At 43.7% G+C, this 15,991-nt stretch overlaps 2 protein-coding genes across 5 annotated transcripts in view; both read left to right on the forward strand.

Annotated features, from left to right (window-relative positions):
- The first annotated feature begins 349 nt into the window (after window positions 1–349).
- On the forward strand, window positions 350–5,014 carry LOC117068024 (sororin-like). Its single transcript, XM_033185286.1, has 2 exons — window positions 350–456; window positions 2,560–5,014. The coding sequence occupies exons 1-2, from the start codon at window positions 350–352 to the stop codon at window positions 3,395–3,397; spliced, it is 945 nt and encodes a 314-aa protein (XP_033041177.1). The 3' UTR covers window positions 3,398–5,014.
- A 1,435-nt stretch (window positions 5,015–6,449) lies between these two features.
- Window positions 6,450–15,991, forward strand: part of NSRP1 (nuclear speckle splicing regulatory protein 1) — a 68,110-nt gene continuing 58,568 nt past the window's right edge. For 2 of the 4 annotated variants that reach the window (XM_033184436.1, XM_033184435.1), the window contains exons 1-2: window positions 6,450–6,545; window positions 7,738–7,831. In XM_033184436.1, coding sequence (XP_033040327.1) covers window positions 6,526–6,545; window positions 7,738–7,831 — 114 coding nt within the window. In that variant the 5' untranslated portion in view covers window positions 6,450–6,525. Of the gene's footprint in view, window positions 6,546–6,574; window positions 7,015–7,737; window positions 7,833–15,991 lie in introns of those variants that run through there. The other 2 variants (XM_033184439.1, XM_033184438.1) reach the window with 2 other exon arrangements.

Here is a 15,991-nt window from a genome sequence, read left to right on the forward strand (position 1 = left end):
TCCTGGCTAACACGGTGAAACCCCGTCTCTACTAAAAAAAAATACAAAAAACTAGCCCGGCGAGGTGGCGGGCGCCTGTAGTCCCAGCTACTCAGGAGGCGGAGGCAGGAGACTGGCGTAAACCTAGGAGGCGGAGCTTGCAGTGAGCTGAGATCCGGCCACCGCACTCCAGCCTGGGGGACAGAGCGAGACTCCGTCTCAAAAAAAAAAAAAAAAGTTTCAGAAGTTGGGTTCCAAAATGTTAGGAGGCTTCTCTGTGCCCTTATTCACCGCTGTAGTTACCACCACTGCTGCAGACTCTACAACACTGCATCTGAGAAACTGTCCCTTCTAGCCTAGGGAAAATCCCATGACCGCTTCATTAAAATGTCCCAAAGGCAATGGAAGAATACAGAAGATACCAATTGAAAAACTCAAATTATCTAGGATATTGAGCTCCCCTCCGGGTAATTATGGGTAACTAATTCCCCATTCAGTCTCTTCAAGCAAGAGGCAGGCAGCCCTGGCAGGGGGCTTTATTTTTTACTCTTTATTTTAAGCAAAGTAATACATACTCCTAAAAAGTCATTCTGTTATACAAGGTCTGCTGAGACCACGGCATTTCCCAGCCCCACCTTACCTCTATTTTCCTTGCTTCTGAGTCAACTACTTTCAATTCTTTTTGCTCAGGAGTTGGTAAACAGCCCATTGGCCAAATCTGGCCAGCTGCCCAGTATGGTAAAGTTTTATTGGAATAGGTATGCCCATGTCTACGGCTGCTTTCACATTATCAGGGCAGAGTTGAGTAGTTGCCACAAAAACCACATGGGTCACATGGACTAAATTATTTGCTATCAGACTGCAGAAAAAGTTTGCCAACCTCTATTTTAGCTGTGGTTTTGACATTTACCTCTATATTGTTAAATTACATGCTTGTGTGGCTATTTTTGTTTTTCCGATTTAGGTAATATCTATTAATCTCCCAGTATACAATACAAAGATTTAGCTCCTTCCTCAGCATACATACACACACACTTCCCATCCATTCTTCTCAATATTATTACATGGTAATTTAATCAGAATAGATCAATATTCAGTGTTTATATTATCATGATTATGTATGCTATTTAGAGCTTAGCCATGTTGTAAATTACAATTATTTTCCATTCCTGTACATCCTTTTGCTTTCCCTAGAGTTAATGTCAAAAGAAAACCGGAGTGGCTAATAATATCACACAAGTAGATTTCAGAGCAAAGAATATTATAATGATAAAGGTTATTTGATAATGAATAGTCGATTAAGAAGACATTACAATCGTAAACCTAATGACAGAGATTCAAAATACATGAAGTTAAAACTGATAGAACTTCAAGTCTATAGACATAAAATGGTTACCCAGGACTGGAGGATTTGGAGGAAAATAGGAGTGACTAATAGGTACATGGTTTCTTTGCTGGGTATTAAAAATAATCTAAAATTGGCCAGGCGCAGTGGCTCACACCTGTGATCCCAGCACTTTGGGAGGCCGAGGCAGGTGGATCACCTGAGGTCAGGGGTTTGAGACCACCCTGGCCAACATGGAGAAAGCCTGTCTCTACTAAAAATACAAAAATTAGCCGGGTGTGGTGGCACATGCCTGTAATCCCAGCTATTTGGAAGGCTGAGGCAAGAGAATTGCATAAACCCAGGAGGCTTGAACCCAGGAGCTTGCAGTGAGCCAAGATGCACCACAGCACTCCAGCCTGGGAAACAGAGCAAGGCTCTGTCTCAAAAAAAAAAAAAAAAAAAAAATTTAAAATTGATTGTGGTGAGGGTAGTATAACTATGACTATACTAAAAATACAACTTTACTATACTAAACACCACTGAATTGTACACTTTAAACGAATGAATTGTACGATATGTGAATTATCACTCAATAAAAATTTTAAAAAAGATTTTAAAAAATATTATACTAGACAGAAATCTGAATCTACACAAAGACATGGAAACATGAGAAATGATAAATATATGGGTAAACACATTCTTCCTATTCAAAAAAAATCTTTTTTAAAAACGAATTTACTTTTTATAGCAAGAATAATTTATCATGCATTTACGACTAGTGACAATAGACAAACGAGGAGATAAAATGGAAGTATACTTTTGTAAGCTTCTTTTTTTTTTTTTTTTTTTTTTTTTTTTTTGAGATGGAGTCTCGCTCTGTCGCCCAGGCTGGAGTGCAGTGGCCGGATCTCAGCTCACTGCAAGCTCCGCCTCCCGGGTTTTACGCCATTCTCCTGCCTCAGCCTCCCGAGTAGCTGGGACTACAGGCGCCCGCCACCTCGCCCGGCTAGTTTTTTGTATTTTTTAGTAGAGACGGGGTTTCACCGTGTTAGCCAGGATGGTCTCGATCTCCTGACCTCGTGATCCGCCCGTCTCGGCCTCCCAAAGTGCTGGGATTACAGGCTTGAGCCACCGCGCCCGGTCTTTGTAAGCTTCTTATACAGAAAGCAGTAGATTCTTACTTTAAGGTAGCCTGTGATAAGTTTAAGACATATATTAGAAACCCTAAAGCAACAGCTTAAAAAAATAACAAGCGGTTTTTTGCAGCGAGTGGCCTTCCCCATTGGCACGCGCCCGGGGCAGCGGCGCTGGAGGAGCTCGAGACCGAGCCTAGTTAGGTCTGGGAGGCGAACGCGGTCCGGAGGAGCCGCTCAGCACTCCAGGCCAAGGGCACTATCTCCTACTAAGCCTCTGCGGAGGTCCCAGCGCAAATCAGGCTCTGAACTCCCGAGCATCCTCCCTGAAATCTGGCCGAAGACACCCAGTGCGGCTGCAATCAGAAAGCCCATCGTTTTAAAGAAGATCGTGGCCCATGCTGTAGAGGTCCCAGCTGTCCAGTCATCTCGCAGAAGCCCTAGAATTGCCTTTTTCTTGGAGAAAGAAAACGAGCCCCCTGGCAGGGAGCTTACTAAAGAGGACCTTTTCAAGACACACAACATCCCTGCCACCCGCACCACCACTCCTGTGCCCAATCCTGATGCCGAGTCCAGCTCTACGGAAGGAGAGCTGGACGCCACAGACTTAGAAATGTCTAAGAAAGTCAGGCGTTCCTACAGCCGGCTGGAGACCCTGGGCTCTGCCTCCACCTCCACCCCAGGCCGCCGGTCCTGCTTTGGCTTCGAGGGGCTGCTGGGGGCAGAAGACTTGTCCGGAGTCTCACCAGTGGTGTGCTCCAAATTCACTGAGGTCCCCAGAGTCTGTGCAAAGCCCTGGGCCCCAGACATGACTCTCCCTAGAATCTCCCCACCACCGGAGAAACAGAAACATAAGAAGAAGATGCCAGAGATCTTGAAAACGGAGCTGGATGAGTGGGAGGCGGCCATGAACGCAGAGTTTGAAGCTGCTGAGCAGTTTGATCTCCTGGTTGAATGAGATGCAGGGGGGGTGCACCTGGCCAGACTCTCCCTCCTGTCCTGTACATAGCCCCCTCCCCTGGTCTTGTTACCTGTGTGTGTGCTGGTGCTGCACGTGAAGCCTGTCTGCCTTTGAGGGCTTGGGCAGCAGTGGCAGCCATCTTCGTTTTAGGAAATGGGGCCACCTGGCCCAGCCACTCACTGGTGTCCTGTCTCTTTTCGTCCTGTCCTTCCTATCTCTCCAAAGTACCACAGCCAGTTTCCAGATGGGCCGCAGACTGGGGAGGAGAATCACCGGCCCAGCCAGAAGTTAAAGGGCTGAGGGTTGAGGTGAGGGGCACCCTCTGCTCTTGCTGGGAAGGGTGGCTCCTTGGAAATAGGCCCAGGGGTTCTGCCAGCCTCGGCCTTTCCATCCTGAGTTGCCTTCTGTTGGTGGCTTTCTTCCTGAACCCATCTGCGTAAAGAGGTTTTTCGGTTCCGTGGGTTTTCCTTCTAATTCTGTAAATAGTCCCAGAGAGAATTCGTGGGTTAAGGGCAATTCTGTCTTGGAGGAAGAAGCTGGACATTCAGCCTGTGGAGTTTTGAAGGATGTGGGGAGCCTTAGTTGGGTCTCAGACCATAGGTGTGTACTACACAGAAGCTGTGTTTTCTAGTTCTGGTCTGCTGTTGAGATGTTTGGTAAATGCCAGGTTGATAGGGCACTGGCTGCTTGGAGCAAAGGGGCCACCAGGTGCTGTGGGTTTCTGTGGCTCACGGCCTCTGGGCTGGTGCTTTGCGCAGGGCCCACGCTCGAGTCTTACCACTCTGCTGCAGGGGTGGAAGGTAAGTCCCTCTTGTCACCCACACCCATTTCTTACAAAATAAGTTATACAGAGTCTACTTGGCCCTAGAAGAAAAAGTTGAAGAGTCCCAGTCTTACTAGCATTTTGCAACTGTGCTTGTAAAGTCCTCGGAAACTCCTCATGTACCAAGCAGCAGCGGGGGCTGATAGCAATTTTAGTTTTTGGCCTCCCTATCCTCTCACATGAGAACACTGCCTGGATGCATCTCATGATCTCTGGAGAATTTCCCCATCTTTCTCTTCTTTGAATACTGAGGATTCAATAGTGTGGATTCGAAGGCTGCCCTGCCCCGACTCTGCCACCGCACCCCAGTCCATTGTACCTTTTGAGGTTTATAAGTTCGTGGAAGTAGACGCTGAGGTGTGCAGGGGAGCTGGTGGATAACAGAGAATGTCAGTGAAGATGAGTGCTGGGTCCGGGTACTTGGAAGAAACGTTGCAGGCCAGGCGGGCCCTAATAAAACCCTCTGCCAGGCCTGGGAGTCCCAGGCCATCTGCTCAATGCTCTGTGCTTTGTCAGACCTGCAAGCACGCCCCCTTGCGGGGGAAGCCTAGGTGTCCTTGAGCTGAACCGCACTGAAGAACTCTTGTCCTCACTGGCTGATGTGGCAGAACTCTTGGGAAATGTCTTAGTCCTGCAGAATCAGGGGTCACCAGATGATGCGGAGTTGAGATCATCACTGCAAACTTCTCTGTTCCTGAGGAACTAAATTTAAGGAAAAAAATGGGATTTTGTTTTATAGTTGGAAAAAAATCCTGATTAAAGATTTTCCGCCTGTTAAAAAAAAAAAAAAATAAGCAAAGAAGTATGGTCAATAAACCAACAAAGGAGGCTGAAGCATGAAAATCATAAGCTGAATCACAGTTGGGAAAAGTAGAAAACAGCAATCATACTTTTTTTTTCTTTTTTTTGAGATGGGGTCTGGCTGCATTGTGCATGCTGGCCTCAACCTCCCAAAGTGCTGGGACTACAGGCCTGAGCCACCCCACCCAGTCTGCAATCATAGTCACTTTAATGAAAATGTTTTAAACATCCAAATTAAATGGAAGAGACTGTCAGACTGGATAAAAAAGAGCCAACTATATTCTGTCAACGTGTGATCCAATTTGAATATAAATACACAGAATAAAATGGGTTGAAAAATATACACTATGCTAGCATTAATCAAAAGAAAGCCAGTTATAAATTAGAGCAGACCAAGCAAAGAATAAAGGAATAAAGAGAGCCACTTCTTAATGCTATACAGGTTAATGCAAGAGAACATAACAATCCTAAATGTTTACATACCTAAGTTCAAAATACATGACACAAACTGATAGAATTGAAAGGAGAAGCAAATTCACAATTATAGTTGGAGACTTCAACATCCTTCTCTCAGTAATTGATCTCTTTGGCTGAGACTAGTTTGGAATGAATCAAGAGTGAATGAGTGCACAGATGTGAGTAGAGTTTTCAAAAAGGTATCATATATGGGCCGGGCACGGTGGCTCATGCCTGTAATCCCAGCAATTTGGGAGGGCGAGTCGGGCGGATCACCTGAGGCCGGGAGTTCGAGACCAGCTTGACCAACATGGAGAAACCCCCGTCTGTACTAAAAATACAAAACTAGCCGGGCCTGGTGGCACATACCTGTAATCTCAGCTACTCGGGAGGCTGAGGCAGGAGAATCGCTTGAACCCGGGAGGTGGAGGTTGCGGTAACTGAGTTCGCGCCTTTGCACTCTAGCCTGGGCAACAAGAGCGAAACTCCGTCTCAAAAAAATAAATAAAAATAAACAAAATAATTTTGGTCCTATGTAAGGTATTATTAATACATGGATTTTCATTTTTCGCCTAATTATCCTGAACCAGTTAAACTGAACACTTGGAAGTGGGTAGGGGGAATATCGATAGCCATGGCAGTGGTTTTCAAACTTGAGTATCAGAATTACCCGCGGGTTAAAATTCAGATAACTCTCTCCACTCCAAAACTTCTGATTCGGCAGGTTTGGGGTGGGGCCCGAGAATCTGTCATTTTAACAATATCTCCCGTGATGCTGATGCCGCTGGTCGCAGAACCACATTCTGGAACAACTGGCCTAGAACGTTGTCATTCTTTTCTCCTACAGATTTTGAGGCAGCCGGTGGGCTCCGAAACAAAACAGAAGCCAAGGGATCCAATTCCCAGGCCGGTGGAAGTGACTCAAACCAGCCACTCAACAGACAAGCAGGATCCGGGCTACCCAAAGCCGCGCGAGAGTTTAAGTGACGTCGTCGGCGTCAGCGTCACAGTGGCGTCGGCCGCGTTCAGCGGACACGGGAGCAAGATGGCGATTCCGGGCAGGCAGTGAGTGATGCGGGAGTTAGGGTCAGGCTGGGGGATGAGAAACTACGGCGACTGTGTCTTTGGCCGAGGAGTTTTAAATGCGCTGGAAGTGAAGGGACTGTGTCGTCAGGGGTACAGACGGGAAAAAACGAGAAGTCCTGAGGAACATAGATTCCCCTCCCCCGTACATTTTCCAGGATGGAAGCTCGAAGTTTGAGGGAGAAACTTGTGAGGAAATAAAGGAAGTTAGGCTGAGGGGCAGAGAGCGAGACTTTTCTATTTTCCAAAAGCTCGGTCTGAGGCCCCTCAGTCTTGCTTCCTACCCCGCGCTTGAGTTTCTCCCCGCTTGGATGCTCTCAGGGGCAGTGTGAAGAGAGACAGTTCCTGACTTCCTTAGAGGGCCTTGTTCTCCTTGGCAGAAGCTCAAGTCCTGATTCCCGCCCTTCCTTCTCCTTTTAGGAATATTGTTCTGAGAAGCCACAGAATAAGGGTAGGCATATAGGAAATTGGGATATACGTTGCCGCAAATACTGTACGTACTTGAAAGGTTTACCTTTGATGTGTAATCCTTACTTTTGATGCGGCCTCCCGTGATCTCCGCATCTTAAAGGCCAAAACGTGAGAAACTGAAGGAGGTGGATCTGATGGGATGGTTCCCTGAGGCAAAGCACCTGATCTTAATAAAGTGTAATGCGAACTTGCCCCATGGCTACTTGGGTTTCTCAGTTAATCTTTTAAAAATTTTCGTGAGTTACACTATCCAGTCAGTTCTTAGAAACTGTATAAGTACACAGTAGGAAAAAAAAAATCTGGCCATTTTCTTGACTTGTTAGACCACAAGGATAATTGAAAGCATTTTAAAATCTTTGGTGGACATGAACTAAACTTCCCACTGCACATGTTTTTTTTAAAAATGTTACCGTCACTTCGCCATCTTAAAACATTTCTGAACTTTTCATTTACTTCTCTTCTTTGATAAAAATGGTATTCGAGTTTGGCCCGTGTCCACAAATGATCACTTAAAGTAATAATTATAGAATCTTACGGCATGTTAGAATTTTGACATCACTGAGAAGCAGAAACAGTCTGTTATGTGTTCATAAAGCTTATGACATGTTTTGATTTGGTAGCTTCATGTGGAAGAGATAGTAGATGTATTTGTTAACATTTAAACATAACGGTTTAATTTCTATTTCAAAAAAAATATATGCAGGTATGGGCTTATTTTGCCAAAGAAAACACAGCAGTTGCACCCTGTTTTGCAAAAACCATCAGTGTTTGGGAATGATTCTGATGATGATGATGAGGTAAGGAAACCTATGTTTTACTCGTACATTGTTGGAAATGTAAATTTTTTAAAAATTGAACTTGCAACTCTGATACCTTTGCCTTTGTTATTTGTCAGTACAGTGAAGTATAATTTACAGAACTGTCAAAAAGGAATGTGTAAAGAAAGCAGCTCGACCGATTTTTTTAAATATTTGTTTTTCCCTCTAAAAGCTGTGAACTTTACCTCTGAACAAATACATAGTCTTTTCAGACTACTGAAATTGTCATAACAAAATTGTTGGTGTAAAGATTCCTAGGTATGGAAAACAAAAAAATCCCTAGGTATGAGTTATTAAGATATCACCAATTTCCTACAAATTTTTATTAGCAAAAGCAGTTTTTAATTTGTTAACCATGAGCTAAGATCACTATATAACAGTTCTTAACAACATTACTTTTTTTTAATTCAGTGTCTGCCAAATGTAATTGCTCAGTTATAATTGTGGTAGTAAATAGTTACCCTTGATAGTACTACAATAACATCTAATATAAAAATTTTCTATTTTAGCAGCCAAAACTTTTTCTGTGAAACCCACAGTTATATATCAGAAACAACCCCAAATGTGTGCTTTTCTTTTTTTTTTTTTTTTTTTTTTTTTTTTGAGACCGAGTCTCGCTGTTGCCCGGGCTGGAGTGCAGTGGCCAGATCTCAGCTCACTGCAAGCTCCGCCTCCCGGGTTTACGCCGTTCTCCTGCCTCAGCCTCCCGAGTAGCTGGGACTACAGGCGCCCGCCACCTCGCCCGGCTAGCTCTTTGTATTTTTTAGTAGAGACGGGGTTTCACCATGTTAGCCAGGATGGTCTCGAACTCCTGACCTCGTGATCCACCCATCTCGGCCTCCCAAAGTGCTGGGATTACAGGCTTGAGCCACCGTGCCCGGCCCTTTTTTTTTTTTTTTGAGTCTTGCACAGTTACCAAGGCTGAAGTGCAATGCCGTGATCTCGGCTCACTGCAACCTCTGCTTCCTGGGTTCAGGCTATTCTCTTGCCTAAGCTTCTTGAGTAGTTGGGATTACAGGCACCTGCCGTCATGCCCAGCTAAGTTTTGTATTTTTGTAGAGACAGGGTTTCACCATGTTGGCCGGGCTAGTCTCAAACTCCTGACCTCAGGTGATCCACCTACCTCAGCCTCCCAAAGTGCTGGGATTGCAGGCGTGAGCCACCACGCCCAGTAAATGTGTGCTTTTCTAATACTCTTGTCATGTTTTAATGTTTTTTCCTTTCTTTTTTTTTGAGACAGGGTTTCGCTCTTGTTACCTAGGCTGAAGTGTGATGGTGCAATCTTGGCTCACTGCAACCTCTGCCTCCTAAGTTCAAGTGATTCTCCTGCTTCAGCCTCCTGAGTAGCTAGGGTTACAGGTGCCTGCCACCATGCCCGCTAATTTTTTTTTTTTTTTTGTATTTTTTGTAATTTTAATATTTTTTGTATATTTAGTAGATTTTCCTGCCTCAGCCTCCTGAGTAGCTGGGATTACAGGTGCCTCACCACCACGCCCAGCTAATTTTTATATTTTTAGAAGAAACGGGGTTTCACTGTGTTGGCCAGGCTGGTCTTGAACTCGACCTCAGGTGATCCACTCACCTCGGCCTCGCCTCCCAAGTGCTGGGATTACAGACATGAGCCACCGTGCCCAGCCTCTTTTTTGTTTTTTAGTTTTTTTTTTTTTTTTTTTTTTTTTTGAGGCGGAGTCTTGCTCTGTCGCCCGGACTGGAGTGCAGTGGCCGGATCTCAGCTCACTGCAAGCTCCGCCTCCCGGTTTACGCCGTTCTCCTGCCTCAGCCTCCCGAGTAGCTGGGACTACAGGCGCCCGCCACCTCGCCCGGCTAGCTCTTTGTATTTTTAGTAGAGACGGGGTTTCACCATGTTAGCCAGGATGGTCTCGAACTCCTGACCTCGTGATCCACCCATCTCGGCCTCCAAAGTGCTGGGATTACAGGCTTGAGCCACCGTGCCCGGCCCTTTTTTTTTTTTTTTGAGTCTTGCACAGTTACCAAGGCTGAAGTGCAATGCCGTGATCTCGGCTCACTGCAACCTCTGCTTCCTGGGTTCAGGCTATTCTCTTGCCTAAGCTTCTTGAGTAGTTGGGATTACAGGCACCTGCCGTCATGCCCAGCTAAGTTTTGTATTTTTGTAGAGACAGGGTTTCACCATGTTGGCCGGGCTAGTCTCAAACTCCTGACCTCAGGTGATCCACCTACCTCAGCCTCCCAAAGTGCTGGGATTGCAGGCGTGAGCCACCACGCCCAGTAAATGTGTGCTTTTCTAATACTCTTGTCATGTTTTAATGTTTTTTCCTTTCTTTTTTTTTGAGACAGGGTTTCGCTCTTGTTACCTAGGCTGAAGTGTGATGGTGCAATCTTGGCTCACTGCAACCTCTGCCTCCTAAGTTCAAGTGATTCTCCTGCTTCAGCCTCCTGAGTAGCTAGGGTTACAGGTGCCTGCCACCATGCCCGGCTAATTTTTTTTTTTTTTTTGTATTTTTTGTAATTTTAATATTTTTTGTATATTTAGTAGATTTTCCTGCCTCAGCCTCCTGAGTAGCTGGGATTACAGGTGCCTCACCACCACGCCCAGCTAATTTTTATATTTTTAGAAGAAACGGGGTTTCACTGTGTTGGCCAGGCTGGTCTTGAACTCGACCTCAGGTGATCCACTCACCTCGGCCTCGCCTCCCAAAGTGCTGGGATTACAGACATGAGCCACCGTGCCCAGCCTCTTTTTTGTTTTTTAGTTTTTTGTTTTTTTTTTTTTTTTTTTGAGGCGGAGTCTTGCTCTGTCGCCCGGACTGGAGTGCAGTGGCCGGATCTCAGCTCACTGCAAGCTCCGCCTCCCGGGTTTACGCCATTCTCCTGCCTCAGCCTCCCGAGTAGCTGGGACTACAGGCGCCCGCCACTTCGCCCGGCTAGTTTTTGTATTTTTAGTAGAGATGGGGTTTCACCGTGTTAGCCAGGATGGTCTCGATCTCCTGACCTTGTGATCCGCCCGTCTCGGCCTCCCAAAGTGCTGGGATTACAGGCTTGAGCCACCACGCCCGGCCTTTAGTTTTTTTTTGAGATGGAGTCTCCCTCTGTTGCCTAGGCTGGAGTGCAGTGGTGCAATTTCAGCTCACAGCAACCTCCGCCCCCTAGGTTCAAGCGATTCTCCTGCTTCAGCCTGCTGAGTAGCAGGGATTACAGGAACGCACCATCACGCCTGGCTAATTCTTGTATTTTTAGTAGAGGTGGGAATTCACCATGTTGATCAGGCTGGTCTCAAACTCCTGACCTCAGGTGATCCACCCACCTTGGCCTCCCAAAGTGCTGAGATTACAGGCATGACCCACTGCGCCTGGCCGTTTTTCAGTTTTTATTACATGGGTAGATAATTGAACATATTTGATATTTCTTTGCTACTTTTGAAGACATTGGCTCTGTATGGCTCACACTTGTTAAAAATTGAGGTATAATGTACATATAAAATTATCAGATTTTAAGTGCTTGATGATTTTTGACAAATGTATATGCCCCAATCAAGATTTAGAACATTTCCCTCTCTCCCAAAAGGCCTTCCATACCCTCCTGCAGTCAGTCTGTCTCCCCACTTGCTGCCCTTGACAAGTGCTTGTATTTCTATCACTAGATTAGTTTTGCCTGTTACAGAATTTCATATAAAAAATATCATACAGTATATACTCTTTTATGTCTGACTTACTCCACTCAGTATAATGCCAGATTTATCCATGTAGTTGTAGAATCACTTTTTTCTTAAAATGGATTTTTTTCCCCCTTAACAGTGACTTAAGTTTTTCTTCCATTTTTCTGTTTTTATTTCTTCATAAAATTTTGGAATAATTGACATAAGAAATGAATCAAGGTTACTAGTTAAATCTCCATTTCTGCATCGCCAACTAGAATATTTTCAAATGGAATATTGAGGAAGTTACTAATTATAATTTTGAATTTTTAATTATGTTGTTTCATTAATAAATATTTAATACCTACTATAGGTTAAGAGTTGATCAGTTTTGCACCTGTAGCCTATGTACTTTTTATTATGTAGTACCCTTTTAACAGTTTTTTTGGGACCATATATAGTGTTGTTGCTTTCAACCAGTGTCTAGTCTAGTGGGGAAGACGGACATGTGAATGTGAATATAAAGCAGACCGAAATTTGAAAAGGAAACTAATATACTGAGGATTCCTGTGTGCTCGTTATACTTTATTTGATCTTCAGGATCACTCTGTGATATATTATTATTCTCATTTTACAGGTCAGAAAATTGAAGCTCAGGTTAAGTAATTTGTTCAAGGCCATGTGGCTGATAAATAAGTGTCAAGATTGGGATTTGAACACAGGCCTATCTGACCTTCAAACCTATGCTATTCATTCTTCTGTTTTGCCTTGTTTTAACAAGAGAGTTACAGAATGTGAATGAAATGTAGGGAATGAAATGATTCACTTTGTTGCAGGAAAATCAAGGCAGGAATAAGCATTTAAATAACATTCAAGGCTGGTTTAGATTTAAATAGGCAAAAATAGAGGTGGAAATAATTTCAGTTGGGAGAGAACAGCAAGAAATACAGAATGGCATACAAGTACAAGGCATTTTTGTGGAATACTGTGGCTGGAGAAGAGGGTGTATAGGAAAAAAATGTTGCAGATGAGGTTGTAACAGGATTGGGCCAAATTTATATTAAATTTTTTGTATAAAATTTCAACTTTAAATTGTTTTTGAGCAATTTGGTAATATTATCACACTTTTACCTTGGGAAGATAACTCTTGAATTATAAAGCAAAAAATGGGAGAAATGAGAGATAAGATTCAAAATGCTCGTTAGCAAAGCTTGTTAGAAGGCTTTCTTAGCAGTTCAGGTGAGAGATCTTAACCTAGGTTGAGGTCAGTGGGAATGAATGGGGAAAAATGTGAGAGATACCACAGAAATAAGTAGGACCTGGCAGCCACATTGAATATATGGGAAAGTAAAGAGATGAGTCCTTATGCAAGATCTTTTTTTTTTTTTTGGTCATCATTTTCCCTTGTTAAAAAAATGTATAATTCACACACTGTATACTTTACCCTTCTAAAGTGTACAATTCATGGTTTTTTGTTTTTTTTGAGATGGAGTCTTGCTCTGTCGCCCAGACTGGAGTGCAGTGGCACGATCTCAGCTCACTGCAACCTCTGCCTCCCAGGTTCAAGCAATTCTCCTGCCTCAGCCTCCTGAGTAGCTGGGATTACAGGCACCCACCACCAAGCCCAGCTAATTTTTGTATTTTTAGTAGAGATGGGGTTTCACCATGTTGGTCAGGCTGGTCTCGAACCCCTGACCTCGTGATCCACCTGCCTCGGCCTCCCAGAGTGCTGGGATTACAGGCGTGAGCCACCGCGCCTGGCCAATTCACTGATTTTTAAGAGTTGTGCAGGCATCACCACTATTTAGAACATTTTCCTCACCCAGAAAGAAACTGTGTACCCATTACCATCACTCCCCATTCTTCCCACCCCAAACCCTGGCAAACACTAATATACTTTCTGTTTCTATGGGTTTACCTATTCTGCACATTTCATATAAATAGAATCATGCAATAGTCTGTTTTTTGTGTCTGCCTTCTTTCACTTAGCATGATATTCTCATGATCGTAACTTGTCAATACTCTTTATTACTGAATAATATTCCATTGTATGAATGTACCATATTTTATATGTCAGTGGTAGGCATTTGAGTTTTCCCCAATTTCTGGCAATAATGCTGCTATAAATACTTGTGTATAGGTTTTTTGTGTGGACATGTTTTCATTTCTATTGGATATTCTATTGGATATATACCTAGGATAGAATTTCCGGTTCATATGATAACTCTGGTTTTATTTATGTGTATGTTTTTTGAGACAGTTTGGCTTGTCACCCAGGCTGGAGTGCAATGGCATGATCTCAGCTCATTGCAGTCTCTGCCTCCCTGTTTCAAGCAATTCTCCCACCTCAGCCTCCTGAGTAGCTGGGATTACAGGCATGTGCCACCACGCCTGGCTAATTTTGTACTTTTAGTAGAAATGAGTTTTTACCATGTTGGCCAGCCTGGTCTCTTTGACCTTCCAGTCAAAACCAATGGACAAGGGAGCTACAGCTTATTTCTTAGTGAACGGAATATAAAACCATTCTTTAGAATAATTTCCTTACCTATAAAAAAAAAATCAGTCCGGTTAATTCCAGCTTGTGTTTTTACTGAGAAGTAAATTTCTTAGTTGAGTATATTTAAATATTTGTGAGATTTGGCCAGGCACAGTGGCTCAGGCCTGTAATCCCAGGACTTTGGGTGGCTGAGGTGGGCAGATCACTTGAGATCAGTAGTTCAAGACCAGCCTGGCCAACATGGTGAAACCCCATCTCTACTAAAAATACAAAAATTAGCTGGACATCGTGGTGGGCACCTGTAATCCCAGCTACTCAGGCCGAGGCAGGAGAATTGCTTGAACCCTGGAGCCAGAGGTTGCAGTGAGCTGAGATTGAGCCACTGTACTCCAGCCTGGGTGACAGAATAAGACTCGTCTCAAAAAAAGATTTAAAAAAATTGTGAAATTTGACTATATATGAAAATCTCTTTCATAATTAGTCAACAATTTAAGCAGCAGTTAAATTATTAGTGCTGTGGAAAATATAGAAGAAAGATAATTTCTTATTCCCCTCCTGAGGAGCGCATTTGATATACTTGGAAAGGAGCTATGAAGCCAACTTAATCTGTTCTTTTCATCAATTCAGCAGAAGCATTTAAGATCAGATTTTCTCTCTAGTGGTCCAGCAGAGGGAGCCCTAGCACATGAATTGTTTTCATTTTGTGCTTGCATCCAGGGTTAGTTTAGTGGGAAAGTGGTAGTCTGTCCCTTTTAATTGTAATTTAAGCAGTTCCTCCTTTCTTTTTTGAGACAGAGACAGAGTCTGGCTCTGTCACCCAGGCTGGAGTGCAGTGGCGCAATCTCAGGTCACTGCAGCCTCCACCTCCCAGGTTCAAGCAATTCTTGTGCCTCAGCCTCCCAAGTAGCTGGGATCACAGGCATGCACCACCAGGCCCAGCTAATTTTTGTATTTTTTGTAGAGATGGGGTTTTGCCCTGTTGGCCAGGCTGGTCTTGAACTCCTGGCCTCAAGGGATCTGCCTGCCTCAGCCTCCCAAAGTGCTGTGATTGCAGGCGTGAGCCACCACGCCCAGCCTAGTAGAAATTGTCAGAACAAATTAGAAATAATTATAATTTTGTTCAAGGTGGGAGAGATGGTGGGGGGGCTGAAAGTTCTTACACCATATAAGTAAGAAAGCATATTCTGATGCTGCTCTCAATTCATAAGTAAGTGGTTTTGCTGTCATCATAATATATTTAATCTTTTTTTTTTCCAATCCATCCTCTCTTTTCTGGTCTCACTGTCACCATGTTCATTCTTTTCTCTTGGATTATTTTAATTGTTTCATAACTACTTTCCTTATTATCTGTCTCCTCAAATTATTTCAGATATTGTTGTCAGATTGATCTTCATAAAGCACAGTTATAATCACTGATCCTCAGTCCTGAACGTAATTATATTTAAAATCTAAACTGCTAATCTTGACTTTGGAAACCTTCTCTGTGCTTTGCCCCTAAAATGCTTATTAGTATTTTCTCCTAACTGTTCCTTCATAAAAAGTACACTGTCGTGCTTGCTGTTTTTCACAGCTCTGCTTTTCTTTACAGTGCAAGTCTTCTCCCCATTTTTTTAATGTCCAAATTATAGCCATCCTTCAAAATCCAGTGCAAAAGCTACTTCTTTCAAGATACCTTCTTTGATGTTCCTCACTGGAAAGAATCTCTTCCTTTTTCTTACATTGTTATTGCACTTAGCTTTTAAAATCTTGCGTTATAAGTTATTTACATACATGTCTTGTCACTGTACTAGATAAAGTATGAGCTCTGTGAGTTAGGATCTGGCCATCTAGCCTAGCTTCGTTTTTATTTTTTGAAACAGAGTCTTGCTCTGTTGCCCAGGCTGGAGTGCAGTGGTGAGATTTCGGGTCACTGCAACTTCCACTTCCCAGCCTGAGTGATGTTTTAGCCTCTGCCCCCTGAGTAGCTGGGACCACCGGTGTGAGACACCACTCTCGGCTCATTTTTGTATTTTTTTGTAGAGACAGAGTT

The sequence above is a fragment of the Trachypithecus francoisi genome, unplaced genomic scaffold (assembly GCF_009764315.1).
Source record: "Trachypithecus francoisi isolate TF-2019V2 unplaced genomic scaffold, Tfra_2.0 Lachesis_group20, whole genome shotgun sequence".
Taxonomy (NCBI): Eukaryota; Metazoa; Chordata; class Mammalia; order Primates; family Cercopithecidae; genus Trachypithecus; species Trachypithecus francoisi.

Coding starts and splice junctions, on each gene's coding strand:
- LOC117068024 (XM_033185286.1), top strand. CDS start 350: ATGACCGCTTCATTAAAATGTCCCAAAGGCAATGGAAGAATACAGAAG. Junction 457..2,559: donor TCCCCTCCGGGTAATTATGG/GTAACTAATTCC, acceptor AAAAATAACAAG/CGGTTTTTTGCAGCGAGTGG.